General features: G+C 32.4%; 8 protein-coding genes across 8 annotated transcripts; 5 read left to right on the top strand and 3 right to left on the bottom strand.

Annotated features, from left to right (window-relative positions):
- Positions 1-2: 2 nt before the first annotated feature.
- SAPINGB_P003051 (uncharacterized protein) lies at positions 3-2,127 on the bottom strand (the record flags this gene model as incomplete). The annotated part of the gene is made up of 3 exons (XM_031997769.1): positions 3-717; positions 1,222-1,957; positions 2,007-2,127. 3 exons carry the CDS (start codon positions 2,125-2,127, stop codon positions 3-5), a joined length of 1,572 nt encoding a protein of 523 aa, XP_031853660.1.
- A 1,083-nt stretch (positions 2,128-3,210) lies between these two features.
- Positions 3,211-4,056, top strand: SAPINGB_P003052 (40S ribosomal protein uS4; the record flags this gene model as incomplete). The annotated part of the gene is made up of 2 exons (XM_031997770.1): positions 3,211-3,217; positions 3,488-4,056. 2 exons carry the CDS (start codon positions 3,211-3,213, stop codon positions 4,054-4,056), a joined length of 576 nt encoding a protein of 191 aa, XP_031853661.1.
- Positions 4,057-5,866: 1,810 nt separating this feature from the next.
- On the top strand, positions 5,867-6,320 carry SAPINGB_P003053 (uncharacterized protein; the record flags this gene model as incomplete). Its single annotated transcript, XM_031997771.1, has 2 exons — positions 5,867-5,888; positions 6,139-6,320. The coding sequence occupies 2 exons, from the start codon at positions 5,867-5,869 to the stop codon at positions 6,318-6,320; spliced, it is 204 nt and encodes a 67-aa protein (XP_031853662.1).
- A 1,007-nt stretch (positions 6,321-7,327) lies between these two features.
- Positions 7,328-8,081, top strand: SAPINGB_P003054 (60S ribosomal protein eL21; the record flags this gene model as incomplete). The annotated part of the gene is made up of 2 exons (XM_031997772.1): positions 7,328-7,338; positions 7,613-8,081. 2 exons carry the CDS (start codon positions 7,328-7,330, stop codon positions 8,079-8,081), a joined length of 480 nt encoding a protein of 159 aa, XP_031853663.1.
- A 564-nt stretch (positions 8,082-8,645) lies between these two features.
- SAPINGB_P003055 (uncharacterized protein) lies at positions 8,646-9,880 on the top strand (the record flags this gene model as incomplete). The annotated part of the gene is made up of 2 exons (XM_031997773.1): positions 8,646-8,890; positions 8,947-9,880. 2 exons carry the CDS (start codon positions 8,646-8,648, stop codon positions 9,878-9,880), a joined length of 1,179 nt encoding a protein of 392 aa, XP_031853664.1.
- A 1,276-nt stretch (positions 9,881-11,156) lies between these two features.
- SAPINGB_P003056 (uncharacterized protein) lies at positions 11,157-12,016 on the top strand (the record flags this gene model as incomplete). Its single annotated transcript, XM_031997774.1, has 6 exons — positions 11,157-11,333; positions 11,420-11,441; positions 11,501-11,544; positions 11,597-11,793; positions 11,866-11,941; positions 12,002-12,016. The coding sequence occupies 6 exons, from the start codon at positions 11,157-11,159 to the stop codon at positions 12,014-12,016; spliced, it is 531 nt and encodes a 176-aa protein (XP_031853665.1).
- Positions 12,017-12,959: 943 nt separating this feature from the next.
- On the bottom strand, positions 12,960-15,040 carry SAPINGB_P003057 (uncharacterized protein; the record flags this gene model as incomplete). Its single annotated transcript, XM_031997775.1, has 4 exons — positions 12,960-13,004; positions 13,108-13,152; positions 13,208-13,297; positions 13,784-15,040. 4 exons carry the CDS (start codon positions 15,038-15,040, stop codon positions 12,960-12,962), a joined length of 1,437 nt encoding a protein of 478 aa, XP_031853666.1.
- Positions 15,041-16,121: 1,081 nt separating this feature from the next.
- Positions 16,122-18,167, bottom strand: SAPINGB_P003058 (uncharacterized protein; the record flags this gene model as incomplete). Its single annotated transcript, XM_031997776.1, has 1 exon — positions 16,122-18,167. One exon carries the CDS (start codon positions 18,165-18,167, stop codon positions 16,122-16,124), a length of 2,046 nt encoding a protein of 681 aa, XP_031853667.1.
- Positions 18,168-21,217: the final 3,050 nt, after the last annotated feature.

Below are 21,217 nucleotides of genomic sequence, written 5' to 3' on the forward strand. Positions count from 1 at the left end.
TTTCAAATATATATGAGAGGTACCATCGAAGGTCTTCCATGTGCACATTGAAAGGGAAACATACAATTGGAAAGATTTGAAATAAGAATTTTGCACTGTTCCAAAGTTAACAAATCTCCAAACATAATAGCACTTCGACAGGCCTTTGATTGTAGAAGTTCTATAAGAGCTACTGGAAAACTTCTTATAGCTACAGACCAATGGAGTGAAAGATCCGGTAAAGCAGATGATGTTCGGTGTTTGCTGACATCATTAATATGTCCTATCAAAAGTTTATGTGCAAATTTTGTGTCTAACGTTTCTGTTGTTGGAATAATTTTTCGCATTGCTATCTCTGGCACGTGAGTTAATAATACAAACGGTTTTTTCCATTTTTGAGAAGATAAATGGTATACAATTCCAAATTGACGGAAAAGAGAAACAGATTCAGCTAGAATATGATGATCTGTATCACTGAGAGAAATACGGACTGGGTGGGCCAGTGGGGTAGAAGAATTTGCAAGGGCTGTGGCAGTTGTTTCGGTAAAAAGAGCCTCCAGTTTGACTCGCTCATCAGCCGCATGCTGGTCAATTATGGCAAGACACTTTTGCGAGCCAGATGCTGAGGTTGAATTGATGGTGACCAGCAAAAACTTGGTCTCTACTTGAGAAATAAGTTTAAGAGATGCAAGATCATTCCGATTAAATCTTTTTTCTAAAGTCGTCAAATCAAGCCCACTGAATACTTGATTTTTTGGAAAAAAATATTTAGATGAAACATGGGAATATTTATTTATTAATTCTGACTGAGAAAATAAAAACTTTTGATTATTTTTCACCAACTGCTTAGATATGGGCATCGAAACCCGATGTTCTGCAAGGCTGCAGAATTGATCATTTATATTTCGGTTGCTGGGCTGATTGCTTAGTCTTCCTTTTAATTCGTTTATATCCATTCGAGCTGTTCTCGAAGATGAATAAATTAGTATATCAGTATTACTTCCTGTTGGAGCATTTCCGAATTTTAATGATTTTAACCCCTTTTTTTTGTCAATCAGATAGCCATGTTTTTTGAGAAACTTTTTGACAACAACTTTTAATAAATTTGTAAGAAATTCAAAATTTTCGGTAGAAGTATCATAGATAACTGATGTATAAAGATGTTGGTCAAATGAGCATTCAAATTTTACTTCAAAAATATAAACCATGGAAAGGCCAAAATTTTTGAAATGGGATGAGGACATCACTGTAAATAAATCATTCAGTTCCTTATAAATTTCAAAATTTTCAAGTCTTTTTGAATTGACTATTATGTGTTGTGCAAGCTTAGTGCGGGCGGGATCAAAAGCGATAGTTCCTTTAACATCAAATCCATTCACAATTGTATGCACAGTTTGCCAACGATTAATAATATAAGATCCATATATTGCACGAAGCGTCATTATATGCCGTGGAATAAGATTTGTAGTAATACTGGGTATGTGAAGAAGTGATTTGTTATTTGAATCATGAATAGAAATTGTAACATGAGGTTTAGTAATTGCAATTGGAAGAATTGCCTGTTTAAGAGCATCTAAATGAAGTGATACTGGAGTTTCATGGATGTGTTTTTTACGAACAGGTAGTCGGGAAAATAAACCAGAAACGACAATTAATGTGCCATGGTTTGGTCCAAAATCGCGAGGGGAATAAACTTTAGACCGGTGATTATATGAAATGCGAATTGATTTTGCGGCAGCTTGAGTTACGTGTCTTGACGTTACAGTGAGTACTGAGAGAGATGCAATGGATGCAAGAGCAGACCCTTTAAATCCAAAAGTTTGGGTTGGACCAGATGGAGTCCATTTAGATGAATGATAAGGAAGTCCAATATTTTCTAAATCAGAGGGAAGAACTCCATTCCCGTTATCAGTAACTCTTACAGAAAGTTGTTCAATATCAAATACTACGGAAATAAATGTTGAATTTGCATCAATACCTTTAGACATAGTTAATAATAACTAAACAATGACTCTAGTTTTACGTACTATTCCTGATGAGTTCAATCGTACATTCACATAAAGAAGCGACATTGACTTGTGAAGTAATAGATAACGATAAGGAGTCGGGAAGAAGTTTAATGCTGGGTTCGAGATGTCCGATGTTCATTTAGGTGGTTTCAGTAATTATATATGTAAGTATTTTAAACTAAAAACATAAAACAATTTAATATGCAAGGACTGAATAGATAACATAATTTATAAGTTTCTTAAATTTAGTTTTCTCTACAAATATAATGTCATTTATTAATTGTCGTGTTGTCGATAAGTTAAAGTACATGATAATAATAAAAGTAATATATTGAATAAAGATAATAGTCTATATATAATTAGTATACCGGAACTATCAGCCTAGATCATTCATATTACCTTTGATAGTAAAGAATACTTTGTTCTCTCTTCAGTATTCTCCTATTGTGTTGTGCTAATGGTGGTGGTGATACTTCTTGGTTTGTGGTTATATTGCCACCTGGCTAATATAACCCTAACCACTTAGGTCACGGGACCGAGAGGCACACCGTGACATTAATTAATTAATTAATTAATTAATACAGTAGAAACAAGGCAGAAATTAAATAGATTATGTAATTTCAAAAAAATAATAATTAATTAATAAATGACCGTAAAGAATCCATTCTAAAATTTGCCATCTAAACTTACTTATTTTACAAACTTACACATAAAATTTCGTACATATGTTGGTACTACTTTCAGTAAAAATGAACATAAGCTTATCTCTTTCACTTATGCATATTCTGTACTTTTTTTTTAAATTTTTTATTTTTCAAATAAAATATATCGTAAACAGATTTAAGTCTTTAATACTTATTAAATAAATCTCTGCTAAGGTATTGCTCTAAGCTTAAGTCTGATCGAACGTAAGCCAACAACTTGAGGCTTAGTATCCTTCAAACATTCATTGTCTAGACATTGATTAGTCATATATTCCTGTTTATTATAAACAGCCCTAAACAAATTTAGGGCACAATTTTAGTGAGTTACCTATTACGGGACGTACTTTACAGACCATATTTTACACGGAAAATAATATTTGAGACTAACTGGATATTTTGAGGACAGAGAGAGGGGGATCCCTAGGTATTCTCCCATCTTCAATTTTTTCAAAAATCTTTTTTTTGAAGACCTTCGAACTTCACCATCGTCGACATACCGGTCCCAGTAGCAACACAACATGCCTCGTAAGTGGTAATAATTTATTTGCACTATTATATTATCATTATGAAGTTCATATATTTTGATACCATTTGATTAAACAACTTTGTCATTTATTACCCTTAATTCTATTTGAATTTTTTAAATTAGAATATTTTGATGTTTTCCAATTTTTTTTAAATTTTATTTTTGATTCATACCCATAGAAGGTTTTAAAATGATCTTGTTGTATTAAAATACTTTGAATTTCATAGTGTGAATCGACGGAATTTGTTATTGTTCTAACCATTTAACAGGCGCTCCTAGATCATACTCCAAGACCTACACTGTTCCCAGACGTCCTTACGATCTCTCCCGTATGGATGCCGAGCTTAAGCTCGCTGGTGAGTTCGGTTTGAAGAACAAGAGAGAAATCTACAGAATTGGTCTTCAGCTCTCTAAGATCAGACGTGCTGCTCGTGATCTTTTGACTCGTGACGAGAAGGACCCCAAGCGTCTTTTTGAGGGTAATGCTCTTATTAGACGTCTTGTTCGCATTGGTGTCTTGAGTGAGGACAAGATGAAGCTTGATTATGTTCTTGCCCTTCGCATCGAGGATTTCTTGGAGAGAAGACTTCAAACTCAGGTTTTCAAGCTTGGTCTTGCCAAGTCTGTTCACCATGCCCGTGTTTTGATTAAGCAGAGACACATTCGTGTTGGCAAGCAGTTGGTTAACGTTCCTTCTTTTACTGTTCGTCTTGATTCTTCTAAGCACATTGATTTTGCTGCTACTTCTCCTTACGGTGGTGGTCGCTCCGGCCGTGTTAAGAGAAAGAACCAGGCCAAGGCTTCTAGCGGCGATGATGCTGCTGAGGACGAGGAGTAAACATCTTAATGGATAGGAGAAAAACTAAAAATTACTGTAAAGTAGTAACAATAAAAAATTAAAAAGTAGCTGATAAGTTGTTCTTTTGCCCGTATGAATAGGGATTTTAAAATTGAATGTTTCACCTGAAGGTGTAAATATTTGTAAAAATTCATCCTAAAATAGTGAATTTTAGGCTTTCAAATATCTAAATTTACTATATGAACATATATAATTAAAATGTAACTTGATTAAGCAAGGCCCAGCTAATGCTATTGCTGATATTTCATTTTGTGCCTTTATTAATTTTCCTTTAGTGGAACTATCCACAGAGAATCGATAAGGATTTAGAAGAAAGTACGGAATTATGTAGCTATTTATACTATTTGGAGTTGGCTACTGAAGTCCGGGTAAGTGATTCTTGGTTATCTACGGGGTTCCGGTAACCATACTCCAACTTCCTTTACATTTTACTGAAAAAAATTGATTTGTTACTATAGGCTTTGTACCCCTTACCGTATGTACCCCTTACCGGTAGCAATTTGCACATTTTTAATTTTGTCCGAATATCGTGGTCCGTGACTAGTTTCATAAATATTAAAAAATATATAATTTTTAAAAATTCATAACTTCACTTAATTCCATTCATTTTAACCCGCGTTTTCATTTTTAGAATCTACAGTATCCAAATATGTCATCCCCTAAAGAACATCGAATTCTTAAAGCAGTCGAGGCGTTTAATAGCACCGAGAACAAATACACCTTAGTTGAGATCTCAAAATATTTTGATTTTCCATATAGCACACTTCACAATCGCATCAACGGTAGTCAAGATCTTGCCACGGCTCGAGCTGAGCAACAAATATTGATGCCAATATAAGAATCGATTCTCGTGGATCAGATCATTGATTTGTGCAAGTCGAAATCAATCCCATCAAGCAAAGATGTGATGGCTATGGCAAGTAAAATATTGCAACTAGAAAACCCTGAAAAACGTGAACCATCACGGTCATGGTTAAGGGGATTTATTCAACGCTCCGGCATTCTAGTGCGGCCAAAACGGGGTGTAATCGATATACCGAGAATCAGAGAAGGCGGTAAGCTCTTAATTAATTTATTCTTCGAACGTTTGCACCACTACGAAACGAAGTTTGATATCCCCCCTTCGCGTGTATGGAATTTGGACGAATGCGGGTTTAAATGTGGTGAATCAGCCGACCATGCATGAGAAATCGGACCTAAAGATGCTTTAAACAATGCTTCCTATAGATCCTCGATCGATTTGACCACGGTACTTGAATGTATATCGGCTGAGGGACAACTTTTAGAACCACTTTTTATATACAAGGGGGCTAACGTAATGGAGGGTTGGTTTAAAGATATTTCGGTGCCACTAGGCTTTGTATCGACTTCAAAAACGACCTTCATGAACTCAGCTATATTTTTCAAGTGGTTTGATAAATATTTTCTTTCTTCCGAGCCAGATACATGGCAATTATTAACCCTAGATGGTTGCAAAGCCCATGTACCAGAGAAATTCCATTATTTCTCCATCAAAAAAAGCGTCATTTCGCTATATTTACCCTCGCTTATGTCGAACGTCTTACAGCCTTTAGATAGATCATGTATTGGTGTTGCTAAACAAACGTTTCGTCACCAAAATGCTATTAACTTTGCAATGGGATTCGCAGCTTCAAAGGACACATTTTATTTGTTATATATGAAAATAAGAAGGCAGGCATACACAAAACAAATTATCAAAGGAGGATGGAGAATCTCTGGGATTTATCCACACAGCGTCATAACTGCTATAAACTCCTTTAGAAAGCAGATGAACCTCCCTATTCTCGAAAGTAACTCTGAATTGTCATGCGAAGTTCAAAGTTCCGAAATCGATACAAATCAGTCTTCTACAAGCTCGGAGGCTTCACCAATCGATTTGGCGCCTTTGAAAACCCCCCATATTTTCTGATTGGAGGACTGAGCGAATGTATATGATGAGGCATCCTAATCAATGTCTGAAGGGACTGAAAAAGGCTAAGGAGGAAGTGGGATCACTCACTTCACGACTCGCTAAAACTCAACAACAATTGACCATTATAGAAAACAAACTTCGATATGCTGTAAAGAACAAGTCAAAGAAGCGGCCTCGTGTAAAACTGGATCAAAATGCCTTGATCTTGGACCTGCTTAAATATGTTCAGGTTAAGGGAAGTGGAAATGGTGATGGAGGGGATTCAAATGATAAGGAAGAACATGAAAGCAACACCGACCACTCAGACTGATTGCTAAATTCAATTCTAAATAATTATATAGTAATTCAAGATATTTTCATGATTATGGCCTATGAGGAAAGAAAGATATAAAAATTGAAAAAAAAATTAAAGATGTGCAAATTGCTACCGGTAAGGGGTACAAAGCATATACAAGATTACTTATTATTTATTCATTCACTTCTTTTTATTTTTCTTCTCTTTCGTGCGCGAAGAATACAAAGAGCCTAGCACTTTAGTACTGTAAACATAATGTTTTCCCTCTTGCAATGTAGAAAGTGATGATAACAATACAAGTTTGTGCGCTTTCTGGGAAAGATCTAAATTTGAATAAAATCAACCAAACTAGCTTTTCAAGTGCGAGTGCAAGTATGAAAATGAATATTTAATAGTATCTTAAATTATTGTTTTGAAGTGGGCTTGACGAGTTCATCTTAACGGCATTAATATTAAAAAATAAAAAATTGAAAAAAATTGACGAACTAATTTAATTTAATTTAATTTAATAACTAATTAGTTATTAAATTATTGAAATCTTTTAACTTATAGTTAAAAGTTAAAAGATTTCAATTTAAAAATTAAATTTACAAATGAGGCAAGAATGAGCGTTCAGGTGCAACACAAGTAAAGAATCTTCAAGGGCTAGGGTTGTGCTTTTAATTTAGTGTTGTACCAAAGAGCACAGATTTCTTTTTCACGTAAGCATACCTAATTTTTTAGGTAATAGTTTCTCCCAGGTTTCAGACAATTTTGGAAAAATTTTTTCAAAAAAGAGCTATTTATTTATTCCGTTACATTTTAACAGTTGAATAGGCTTAGGGCTAAGCCCTATATTTATTGCATCACCTTTAATTACAAAATTTAATTTCTGAATTTAGAAATTGATTACAATTTAACATTAAGAAAATTTGTCTTCCAGTCACCTGGCGATTTACACTCCCTTCTTCAACCCTCCCTGCTATACTCTTCGACCATACATTGCCGTCCGACAGAATCCAACATATCGTACAATATTAAAAATGGGTAAGAGGTAAGTCATGAAAACTACCAATACCTTGATGTGATACCATGAATGAATATATCAGTGCATAATTAAACCGAAGTTTTTTGTTTTGCTGTTTTTATATCAAATGTTTTAAATACTAAACAATAGGGAATATTTTAAACGGAAGTAATAATGTTTGGGATTATAGAAATATACTTTGGCATTATTTTGAAAATTTGAAGATTTATATTTTTGCACTGATAGTTCACATTCTGGTTATTAAAAGTCATTATTTATTCTAACTCATTATTTAAAACAGCCGCGGTTACAGATCTGGTACTCGTTACGCTTTTTCGCGTGACTTCAAGAAGAATGGAACTATTCCTTTGTCTACTTACTTGAAGACTTACAAGGTTGGTGATATTGTTGATATCAAGGCCAATGGTTCTATTCAGAAGGGTATGCCCCACAAGTTTTACCATGGTAAGACTGGTATTGTTTTCAACGTTACCAAGAGCTCTGTCGGCGTCATTATCCACAAGGTCGTTGGTAACAGATACCTGGAGAAGCGTGTCAATCTCCGTGTTGAGCACGTTAAGCACTCCAAGTGCAGACAGGACTTTTTGAAGAGAGTCACTGAAAACGAGCAAAAGCGTGCTGAGGCCAAGAAGAATGGCACATCTGTTGTTCTTAAGAGACAGCCTGTTCAGCCCCGGGGTGCTGCTGTCGTCAAGGTTTCTGAGATCCCTGAGACTGTCACTCCTGTTCCTTACGAGACCTTTATTTAAATTTTTCGTTTTGAATAATTTTGTATTATGAAAATTTACTCAGTTTTTAATTCCTTTTTTTTTTAAAAGATTCCATGCTTTTTATGGCTATCTTTTGTTTCTTGACATTCATTTCACATGTATGTTTGATAATTTGTTCACTGTTTAAGATAAAAGTATCATTTGATCAAAAATAATTTGTATATATTACAAAACATAAACATGATGTTTTTAAGCGCATCTTTGTTGACATGATAAAACGAATAAAAACGTGAATAAATGTTAAGTAGAGTGTTTGTAGTATGTTTATTTAACATGAATGAGTAAACGTATTGCATGATAGATGTTGGAAATTGCTGCTGACTCAGTTTGGAAATTTTTTCAAAAAAAAAAAAATTTGTATTTGGCCCCATATAAGCTTAAGCAAAAATATCGGCTTAAGTCATGTTTAGAAATTTTCATATATAATTCCTAGATCCCTCTCTCTAAATGATTTAATCATATAAGTTCTCAATATTTCTTTTATTAATTAGGTCTTCTTTTAATTATTTATTAATAAAAATTCCATTTCATATTTTTTCAGTCATGTCCGGATACGCCACGGAAACTTCATCACTACATTTCAATACGCTAGATCCTGGAAATCGGGGTCCAGTTAGCGAAATCCAAGATCCTGAATTAGGAACTTCTTCTATTATTCAAACTAAGGAATTTGATAACGGCCAAAAAAAAAATATAAACTTAGATACGCAACCGACCAAACATTTATCACGAGAAGAATTAAAAGAAAAGGCCAAAGTTAACCCTTTTCTTCATTTTTTTGCTGGAGGGTATGATGATTTTATGTTCTTTGTATTACTTGAAGCGATTCTAATATAAATAAAAGTGTTGGTGGTATGGCTGGTGCTGTTTTCACGAGTCCTCTAGATGTTGTCAAGACTAGACTACAAAGTGATATTTACAAATCGCAATACTCAGCAACCTCCGCACGAACTGCGCATAATCCTGTTACCAAGGCAATCGCGCATGTTAAAGATACCATTGGTATCATTACAAATGTTTACAAATTGGAAGGTATTCGTGCTCTTTTCAAGGGTCTTGGTCCAAACTTGGTTGGCGTAATCCCAGCAAGATCAATCAATTTTTTTACTTATGGACTTGGTAAAGATATTATTTCACAAGCTTTTAATGACGGAAAGGAGTCTGTTGGAGTTCAACTTTCTGCCGCTGCATGTGCAGGTATTGTCACCTCTACAGCTACAAATCCCATTTGGTTAGTTAAAACTCGTCTTCAGCTTGACAAAGCTTCAAAGGGACAAAGACAGTATAAGAACAGCTGGGATACTATTACTAAAGTTGTAAAACAAGAAGGATTTTTTGGATTATATCGTGGTCTTACTGCATCCTATCTAGGCGTTGCAGAGAGCTCTCTTCAGTGGGTTCTTTATGAACAAATGAAATCTTTCATTAGAAATAGGGAAAAGCACAGACGTGATTTGGGTATCCTTCATACAAACACAGATAAAGTTCTTGACTGGTTTGCCACCTCTGGTTCTGCAGGAGCTGCAAAGCTCATGGCTTCGTTAATCACTTATCCTCATGAAGTAGTACGAACTCGTCTTAGACAAGCCCCTATGCAAAATGGAACACCAAAGTATAACGGCTTGATCAACTGTTTCAAAGTAATTATTAAAGAAGAAGGTTTTCTTTCGATGTATAGTGGCCTTACTCCCCATCTTCTTAGGACTGTTCCCAACAGTATTGTGATGTTTGGAACATGGGAATTAATTATTCGATTAATGTCAAATACTGAAGCTTGATACATGAATATGTTGACATCTATGTTGACATCTATCCACTTTTTTTGAACATTACTGATTATACCTCATGCACGTTAATTTTTCCGCTTCAGCTTGGTATGCTTAGCTATCTTAACTTAACGTATTTGAAACCTCCAACCTATTCAATTTATTTCATATTATGGACTTGGCTTATTTGATTTGCATTGTACTTTTAATCCCAATTACATTTTTTTAAAAAAATGGTTTGTAAAATTTTTTTGTATATAATTTTTTTAGTTATCCTTAAATCCTTAAGTAAAAACAATATTTATTTCGTTATTATATAACATACTTAACAACTTAACATACTAAATATACTTAATAGAAATCAGTTATAATTAAAAGTGATTGATTATATATAGTTTCCAGGATCCATCTGCTCAGCTCATTCCATCTAGCCTTCAGTCTTAAGAAGGATGTTGTTCCCTCTTCGGTGGTCTCCTATATACATCATATTTATTGTTTAGAGACCCTGTCAATAAAGTGAAATTTTATTTATTTTATTTTTGTAAATATTCGTACATATTTATAAGCAAAGACACCATGCTACTACTAAAATTAAATTTGATTGTTTACAAATATCCATACCTAGCATAAATGTTATTGTAATTTGGTATACATGCAGAGGATTGAATATGAGGAATCAGATAATTCATTGGTCCCCTCATTGCTATCCATTACTAATTAGTTATAATGCTATCGCTATTCTCTGTTATCCTGTGTTATCTTATTTGGTACAGTATTAAAAAAATGTGGTAAAGCTGAAAAATATCGGAGTTGACATTTTTTTTCAAAATACCAATTCGCTGTCCTCGCATCTAAACAGTAATTGTTAAAAAATCTATTTTAACAGTGGTTTTATGGGAAATAAGAGTGAAGTGCTGTGGTAAATATTTGTTAGGGTTAATTGATGTGGTGATAATGATGGTTCTTATTGTAGTTTTTTTTGCAGTGTGAATAATTATTGAAAATGTAAGATTTTATATTGTGAGCAAAAAAGAAGTTATAGGTTTTGATGAACAAAATCAATTCCAAGATAACACTTATGTCTGCAGACCTTTCCTCTAGACCAAATTCATAAATTACAAAAAATAGTCAAACTTGTAATTAATTTTGTATTATAGGAGACAAGAGAGAAAAAAAATAGATTATGTAAATCCTAAAATAACATAAAGCCTAATTAATTTCAAAACTTAATTGTTGTCTAAGTTTATGAATATTAAAAATAATAATACAATACTTCTTATAACAAACAATGTCATCCAGCAATTCTGCTTCACAATCATCCTCAGTTTTGGGTTCATCACGACCTTTTGCCTCCATGTCTGATCGTTCTCATTCTTCTAATATTAGCTTTGAAGCACGACCCGAAATTAAACAACAGACTTTTGACGAAATATACGGGGTTCCGGAAAATTTTTTGGAAATAGAAGTATGATTTTTAATTGCAAATTTTTAATAATATATATTCCGATCTAATATGCAATAAAAATTTCTGTTATTTGATGTTATGAAAAGGTCAAAAATCCACAAACTCATGGTATATTCTTTAATCTTTGTAAAAATTTCCACCATATTTTCTAACACGAAATATTTAAGGCTTTGCAAGAAAGATGTTTACGGATTATGAAATAATTTGTCGGGTAAGTATTTGATTTTAATTATTTTTAAATAAGTATAAATGTAACATTTTAGACCAATATTCCCGCCTTTAAACTGAAAAGTTCTTCTGTTAGGAGAAGGTATAGCGATTTTGAATGTTTTAGAGATATACTGGAGCGCGAAACTACAAGAGTAACAATTCCTGCTTTACCTGGAAAGGTATTTACTAATAGATTTTCAGATGAAGTTATCGAGCATCGTCGCGAGGGTTTAGAGAGATTTCTTCAAATGTATGTCTATCTAACTTTTATTACCTTATCTAATGTTGAAAACATCATATATTAACGTTTTTTTATGGATAGTGTTGCAGGTCACCCGCTGCTACAAACGGGATCTAATGTTTTATGTGCATTTATACAAGACCCTCAATGGGATAAGGTATGGTTTTGAAACATTTTTCAAGTAACTGAACAAAACAGAATCTAACAATTTATTTAGAATCAGTGGATGTAAATTTTGTTTTTAAAACTTATCACATTTTTTTGGACATCTTTCAATAATTTATTATCAAATTATTTTGTTATTAATAATAATTATTCTAAAACGGTTTAATTTTTTCTACGTATCTAGAATAAGTAATATAGTATATATCACAAAATATATCGTGACTATTGAACAAACGCAATTCATTTAAAATCAGATTTTGATAAAAAGAAATTCAAACTTATCAAATTGAGGAGGTAACATAGTTTTAAACTTTTGAATTTAAAATGATGTTACAAATATAGAGATAAAAAATGGACTTGAAAAAATGATACCATACTCGGATAACTGAAGCTATTTAAAAATGGGGCATGTTTAAGATGAAAATATTAACAAAAAAAAAAGTTATTAAAACATACTTCTACGGATAGATATTTTGAAAATAAATAAAAAACTTCATACGGAGTGCCAAATGTTTAATTGATCTTATTACGGTTTCTCAAAAGATGATATTAGTTAATACCTATAATAGCCCTGGACTTCGTGTCATGAAATTTAATGTACAAGACGATCAATCTATTTAGATTGAATTAAACTTAATTACACCTGCTTTTATCAATGTTTCGAATTTATTTCTTGGTCATTTTCTTAGGTTTATACACTTATAAAAATTATCAAAAATTTTAGCATGCATAATGGTGAATCTTACTCATCTAGAATCCAGTAAATAAATTTTGGTCAGTTCGGTAATTTTTTTTTTAATATATCTACATTTAAATCAAAACTTGGGATTCTATACATGAAAAAGTTTTATTTTCTTTGATGAGCTCATTCAATCGAATGATTGTAGCCTCAGCCGCCTGAAATATTTCTAAATATTTCTCATAACCTTCATATTTGGCTGTGTTGGAATTTATCTGACTGAGCTTGGAATACAAGGTCCATGAGGTTATTTTTATGAAGTCAAAAGTTTTCAAAAGTGCAGACCAATTTTGCATTTTTTCATAAAAGTGAGTGGCTTTATGAAAATAACTCAATGATTTCTTAAGAAATGAGACTGTATTTTTTTCTGGTAATGATGATGATGAAGAAGAAATTGATAATGTTGTTTCTCCTAATACCATATAGCTAAGACCTATCAAATCTGCATTTTCCGTTTCAAGGATCTATACAACAAAATATTAGAAGTTAATAGAATTCAAAAGTAAAATGTCTTCATACCTTTGGCATAACTGAATCGATTAATGAAATAGAATCTAAAAACTCATTCTCATCTTTAGAAATGCGAGCTAAAATAACAATACCGTAATACTTATAAATAAGTATTGAAGCTTTTTCAGAAAGAAAAATAACTTTTAAACATGCGTTCAAAGATTTGGCTGGCCGTTCGGTCTCAAAAATAATATCAATATTAATAAGCATTAGTTTTAAATTATATAAAACATCAGCGTTTTCTTTAATAAAAGCGTTCATAGCTTTCCAATATTTGTCTTTCGCAACGGATTTCAAACCTTTTTTAAATAGCAATAAAACCTCATATATATAGTAGTTTGCCTGAGTTTGATAACTAAGTTTAACTAAAGGAGTTAGCTTGTGTAAAATAAACTCAGCTTCATCAAATTTATTTTCATTGATTCTATGCCTCATCTTCAATAGCATATAACTCCAATACCATTGTTTATAAGAAACTTGCGATCTAATGGAAAGATCTCTGACTGATTCTAGTAACTCGAAAGCGGAACAGATTTCTCCCCCATCAAATAATATTTCTGCGTGCTGAATGGTACTTTCGATAACCGGTAAAGCGGTATATGTCATTTTTGAAAGAGTAAAAGAAATCTGGTTATATGTCGAAGCAATAGAAAAGATTCCTAATTTTTCCCAAATTGATGCCTCTAATGTGAAATAATTAAAAGCCGGTAAAACTGAATTCGATGTTACGCTGATAAAAAAACTCTTGAAAAGAGATTCAAATACTTGAATGAGTGACCCGCAGTTAATAAGTTGATGTAAAGATTCATGTTGAAGTACTAAAGAATAAAGACTGTATGATGTATCCTGTGATTTGGCTTTTAAAAATTGTATCATTTGATCCTTTGACGATAAAAAATCAGGAATTTTGTATTGAGGATGGAGTGAAATAAAGTTATATAACCAAAAATGGATATCTGTTAAAGCCATATTATCTTTATTTTCTCTAGCAACAGAGATAGCTTCACTGACAGCGCGTAAGGCTTCTTCAAAAGATTCAAACTCAGCATGTAGGGTTGCTAATGTGAAAAGTGCATTATGATAATGAGCTCGGCCATGTCTATGCATAGTATAGTCATAAAAACGATGTAGATATTCAAAAGCTTGTTCATAGTCGTTTTCTTGTATAAATTTAAAGTATTTAATATAATATGCTGATACCGGGAGTGACTTATCGTTTTTTGAAAGATCACCTAAAATTTTGTTAATTGAGGACAATGAAACCCCATCACTTCTGTCTAAAACGGCGACCTTCCCTTCAAGCATTATATCTAGTGTTTCGCTTGAAATGCAAAATATATGTTGTAAATCAGGGAGAAGAGACTGAAGAACTTTAGTATCTTGAAAAGTATAACTTTTAAGCATTTCAGAGCCAAAAAAAATCTTCAGAAGTTTTGCAGATTCCTTTGACGCGGAACAGAAATCCTTAGAATGAGTATATTGATATTTTTGTAAAAACGGTTCTCGAAAAGAAACTAAGCAATCCCACAAATTTATTATTTGGTCAAAAGCCATACTATCAAATTCAAGAAAACATTTTGTGAAAAAGGTTCCGATGACAGAATTTTGCGTTACACAATTAATGCCTAGAGACGCTGATTCAGTTATAATCTTACTATCTTTATCATCATGTTTTCCATCAGCTATAATCACAAATCCAGGAAGTCTATTAATAAAAGTATGTAATTCATCAATAGACCTTATTGAAAATAAAACTTCAAGAAGCTGATCAAAAACACGATTGCAGTTGTCATTAGCATTAAAAGTTTCATTATTTTTGGTGAATGCTGAACTAAGCTCCATAAAAGGAAAGGGAGTTGGTTTCCCACTAATAATGTCCTTAATAGTAAATAAATCACCTTCAATATTTGTATTGCGTAAGCTTTCAGACTGTTTGATGTAACTGTCTAAAATTTTAATAATATACTCCATAGTTTTGGGCAAGTTTAAAAAAGATATAGAACCAGATAAATAGAGTACTATTACTATTGCTATCGAAATTTTAAAAGGCGTGAGATATCTAAGAACAACAATAATGTTTTGATCATTATGGGCAAATAATTTTTTATGTGAACCAGTTGAATTATAAGATTGACTGTCATCGTTTAACAATGGTGGGGGCGGCAACTTATAAGACAAGTCTTCAGAAAACAAGTTTGAGCTCATACTGTAACCGAAAGAAATTTATAATCCAATTAACAAGATAATTTCCATAATAGACTAATAAACTAATAATGTTGTTTTAAATATTATCGTACAGCTGCTTTTGAACATTTAGGTAAGAAGAAATTTTTTTAAAAATCAATGACAAATTCTTTACTGAAGTTTACTCAACCTAATTTTTGTATACTATTCAATGAATTATGTTATCCAATCGCTGTTGCAAAAAAAACAAAAATAAATAGAATCGTGTATAGGTTAAATCAAATGTTATAATAATATTATTCGTATCTTTATAAGGGTATGAAGAATAAATAACTTTTGATAAAAAGTGCGGTTGGTAAAATATCACTAAATAATTGAACAAAAGACCAATTAGATAATAAACTCGTTATTTTAAATTTTAAGTAAAGCCAGACAACAAACGATATTTTATTGTAAATAAAACCCTAACCTGAATTATTAAATATGTCCAAATGAGCATGGCAGTTGGCTTACCACCTAGATAAGCCCATAGTTAAACCTCCACAAACCTAATTAGTTCACAAGCACTCAAAAACAAATTAATAAATTTTTATTCAATATATAAGCAAAAAATTAGTATTTATTTCAAAATTAAAAAAGCTATTTTTGAGAAGAAAAAATTCATTTAGGAGTAGAATTTTTATTTTTTAAGGCATTGATTCTCGTGGCAGCAACGCGATCAATAGGAAGAAAAGACGATTTAAGTGACGCAAACAAGGGGTTTTTTAATATTCCGAGACTTAGAAGTATTAGTAAAAAATGTGGAGGTTAAAGTAATTATACTAATAGCTTTGGAACAAGAAACAGTTGAGTAAAGTTGGCTAAGTGATTGTTTAACATTGTTCTTATACTCAAAATGAGAAAAAACAATTGGCCATGCCTGTCCCTGCGCATCGTACGGGGTAGATAAAGTAACCTTGTTGTCGTCGTAGTCGTCAACACTAATTTGACCAATAGCTTGAAGCTGAAGAAATTTAGTAATTTCATGAGTAGGATTACTATCGTAATGAATACTGTTAAAGTCTTTCTGAAGTTTGTCGCTCTTAATAAGCTGAACCAACTTATCAGTTGATTTTTTCCCTTCTGGAGTTTTGTCAAGCCCAAATCCAGTGATAATTTGATTCAGTGTATTTTCCAAAGATATACCTCCTTCAGAGCACTTCCTAATAACTTCTACAAAACAAGAAATTATTTCCCTCTTTTTTTTGCTGAGCTGGACTATAGCTTTTCCATCAGCAATAGCAGCAGCCTTGGAAAATAATGTCAAGCATTTAGAACCGTCAAATTTCAACCCAAGAAAGTGGTCAACATTTAAGTCCATGTATCTTAAAAGCTGAACTACCGACCGATCTTCATCAGGAGACTGAATAACCCTCAATGTGTGTAAAGCCATTGCAATTTCCTTTTGGCTCCAAAATGATGAATTTCCAAGAATTTTGTAAGGCACTCCATGCTTTTCAAAAGCCTCCTGTGTATATGCCAGATCACTTTGACTTTCCAAAACAGAAAAATCACGATACTCTAAAGAGGCTTTACCCGAAAATTTCTCAACTTGACTTTTGATAAAAGAAGCAACAGCGGAAGACTTTTGAAAAGGATCAGTAAAGTCAACTGCATAGGGACCGGGCAAAATGGTGCGTGATCGAGGTTTGATTGTTAAATCATTATCGGCAATATTTTCCAACAATTTAGCAATAGGCTTAGTTAATCGATAACCTGTCCAAAGAACAGAAGATAAAGATTTAGAATGCTCAGCCCCTAAAAGATTTTTGATAGGTGAAGCCATAGAAAAAGGGTGAATGATTTTGTTTTGATCGCCAGAAACAGTGATATTGCCATTTTGTTTAGCTAAAGAGGAAACTAGCTGGTACTCGGCACCTGTTATATTCTCAGCCCCATCAACAAAAACGCTTTGAACATCTTTAACAACATCAGGGTACTTGTCAATAATCTCATTGACGTATAGAACCAAGTCATTCATATCTAATGATTTTGTTTTCTTGCAGCGGGATTCATATTCAACAAGAACTCGAGCAATAGCAGGAAAGTGGTCCGAGTTAATAGCAACCCATTGAGAAATAGATGAATTTCCTGATTTAATATTTTCAATGACTAAGGAAATGTAAAGGGGATCCAAATCATCACCATTTTTATACAACTTATTGAAGTAGGAATTTCCAGCAAAATCCAGATGAAGGTCTTTGATATTGTTTTTAACAGGCTTTTTGAAGTAGCCCATATTTCTAAGACACGTTTTGACTCTAGAGTCAGCAAGGGATTCATTGACAAAATTAAGTTTGTCTTGTTCCGATAATACAAAAAAATTCGAAGATAAACCAATCTTGTAGCCAAATAAGTGTAGCATCCGGACACAAAAAAAACGAAACGTAGTGCTTCCAAAAAAATTAGACTGGACGTTAAATTTAGAAAGGCCATGATCTATGTGGTGCGCTAGGCTGTTTGCCTCCAGAGGCGTATGAGACAAAACGACGATATCTTTAGGAGAAATCCCACTGACAATGCTTTGAACAGCACGCTCAGCAAGTGACTTAGTTTTTCCAACTCCTGGGCCACCGCTGATTTCGAGGGGTAATTCTGAAGGTGCAAGAATTGCCGCTTGTTGAGCGCGGTTCAAGTATTGAATGCTCTCAGGGACAATGGCTGGTAGCACACGAGGGACAGAGTTAGAGGAAATTTTTGAGAAAGATGACTGCGTTTTGAAAAGTGGAGCCTTGAATGAATTCATGTAAGTTGAGTGTGTTGCAGACAATGGTGAAAATGTGCTACTGTTTAAAGCCGGTGGTTTAACAGTTGAATTAACAGTTGGTGGCTTAACAGAAGATTTTGAATTATGGTGGTGTTTAATACTATCATCTTTCCCACTTTGTGAAGAAATTGAGCAAGAAGATATACTTTTTTGGGTAATTAGACTACATATCGTAGTTTTTGGGAGCATTGTCGATAGATATTGTTAATTACGGAATAATTTCGAGAGCAAAAAAACGAAGAAATTGCCCCCAATTTATAATTGAGAAAAACCAATATCTTATTGAAACTTTGACAATTTTTTAAAGCATCCATTGTAACTAAAAGGGTTTTAAAATGGGTATATGTTGTTAGTTTTTTGATCAGATGAAATAAAATATGAAATTGTTTTTGTGATATGTTAAACAAGTGCAACTTCAAATTGCACTTAAAAAGGTTTTTTCACCTCAATTCCTTATTGAAATTTTGACAATTTTTTTAAAGCATCCATTGTAACTAAAAGGGTTTTAAAATGGGTATATGTTGTTAGTTTTTTGATCAGATGAAATAAAATATGAAATTGTTTTTGTGATATGTTAAACAAGTGCAACTTCAAATTGCACTTAAAAAGGTTTTTTCACCTCAATTCCTTATTGAAATTTTGACAATTTTTTTAAAGCATCCATTGTAACTAAAAGGGTTTTAAAATGGGTATATGTTGGTTGTTTTTTGATCAGATGAAATAAAATATGAAATTGTTTTTGTGACATGTTAAACAAGTGCAACTTTAAATTGCACTTAAAAATTAATGATATGGAGAATTTTGTTAAAATTAATCACATGATGTTTTGTGCGGGATACGCATATTACATAAAAAGAAACGCTCTGAATTTTAGACCGTCACAACTAGCATTTAAATGATAATTAGCGGTTACGAACTTAATAAAAGTATTGGAGTTATACCCCTTGAAAATCTTTTTATTATTCATCATAATTATGATCAAATTTTTATTGTTTGCACTACACTAAGTATGCTTCATAATTTTCGTAGTTACCATGGTTTGGACAATATCTCCTTAATTAGTCTATATAGTTATAATCAATGAAAAGCTTTATCGAAATCACCAATCATCAAAAGCTATATGGGAGAAGTTTCTAGGTTTAACTCTGGAATATTTTTTAATTCCGGTGTTACTTACTATCTTTATTATAAATGTAATGTGAAAGATATATATGATATGACATATTCTCCATTTTTACATTTTAGAATGAATCGTGATCTTTTCCGATTACTTACTAAATCATCTATCTTCTTAATGTAAGCTCTACTAGTCCCATTTATTTTTTAAACCTGGCCATTTTCACCATCCCATTTAATCAATACATATATAGTTTATTATAAACTTGAGGAATTCTAAAAAACTTTTTATATGAACTTAATATGTCTTTTGGTTTATTTAGCACTTGAAAATATGAATTGAAAACCTTTATTCACATTTTTTTTTGTTTCAAGTTTTTAAAATGAGTTCCAATTATCTAATTCACAGAAACACCAGTAAATTTAAAAAAAATTAGATGGGAGTTAAAAATTACGTTTAAAAGAGAAATTCAAATTTGGATTTTCTTTGATGTCATGTGATGCATTTGGGCCCCGTGACCTGAGTGGTTGGGTTTTTGTTGGGCTTGGAGGCAACCTAACATGAAACTAAGAAATAGCACTGTAGAACAAGGTATTACTTAAGAGGTAACTTAGACCTAAGGTTTATCTTAAGACCAAAGGTAACATAGCAAGCGCTAAGCTAATGGAACTGGGAATCTAAACACACTGTATAGACTATTACTGTCATTCAATAAATACGAAACATCTCAATCTAACAAATACCCTGAGAATACATCATGGGCTATTTTTATTACTAACAAATTTAGTAATGGAAACTTTTAACAGTGTATACTAAAAAACTGTTCTGTGCTGATACGGAAGACTTTAATTCTCCAATTCTCCCACATTGTTATTGTAACTTAAAAAATCAATTATCACTGTTAAAATCAAAACATCGTGATAGAAATATTTCCCTTTTTGTCGAAATTTTTGTAAATAAACCAATCATATTCCTGAAATTTAAAGTTTTTGACCCAAATAGGAGCTTAAAATATTAAGTATGCGGGTCAAATCCTTTTTTTTATGCAACATTAAATTTACTATGGGAAATTTGGATTTTTACTCATATTAAATTTTAACAGTGATTACGTGTTTAATTTTTTTTTTATCAAAGCAAGAGAAATATCTGAATGACTAGGGAAGTGATGACCGTATTTTCTTTTAAATGCCAATAATGAACAACTTTCAATAGGTAGAAAGTATATTAAATAAGATTTAACATTATTACTAATAACACACACTATTCTGACTAATGTTTCACGTGAAACATTTATATTTTCCCTCCCATTTATTTTCAAGGGTGTGATGTGATTTAATATATTTGGATAACCTAGTTGACCTCAAATATATTGAAACATGCACCCAAACATCGGTAGTGTCAAATTTTATGTTGGATTAAGGTAGAAACAAGGAGATAGACATTGCTTATATTTAAGTCGAATGTTTCTTAAGGTGTGGATTTAAGTAATAAAAAATATCAAAACCTAAACATTGTTTTATTGTCCTTACATTTATTCCAATTTTCATTTGATCTAATGAGTTTATTTTGTACGATCACTAATTTTTTTAGCTCACCAATGATCTTTAGGAAGTCTTTTAGAAATCTGATTAATTGGCAAATTCCCCACGCCAAACACTTTCACAAAATAACGCCGGCAACTTATTTAGATGCTGACCGCCACAATTATCCAGGATATACTCAGCACCTTCAAAATCTTATTTCACGTCAATGCAACCTTTCAAGAACAAAACATGTTGGTGATTTATATGAATATGCAGTGATCGATACTCTTAATAGAAATCCCTTTGCACATGTATTCAAAACTGGTGGAACTGGTGATAAAGGATTTGATTTTCGTGGACTATTTCGTTTTTCTTCTGTTCTTGAGTTA

The sequence above is a fragment of the Magnusiomyces paraingens genome (genome assembly GCF_902498895.1).
Source record: "Magnusiomyces paraingens strain CBS 517.90 genome assembly, contig: contig2, whole genome shotgun sequence".
NCBI lineage: Eukaryota > Fungi > Ascomycota > Dipodascomycetes > Dipodascales > Dipodascaceae > Magnusiomyces > Magnusiomyces paraingens.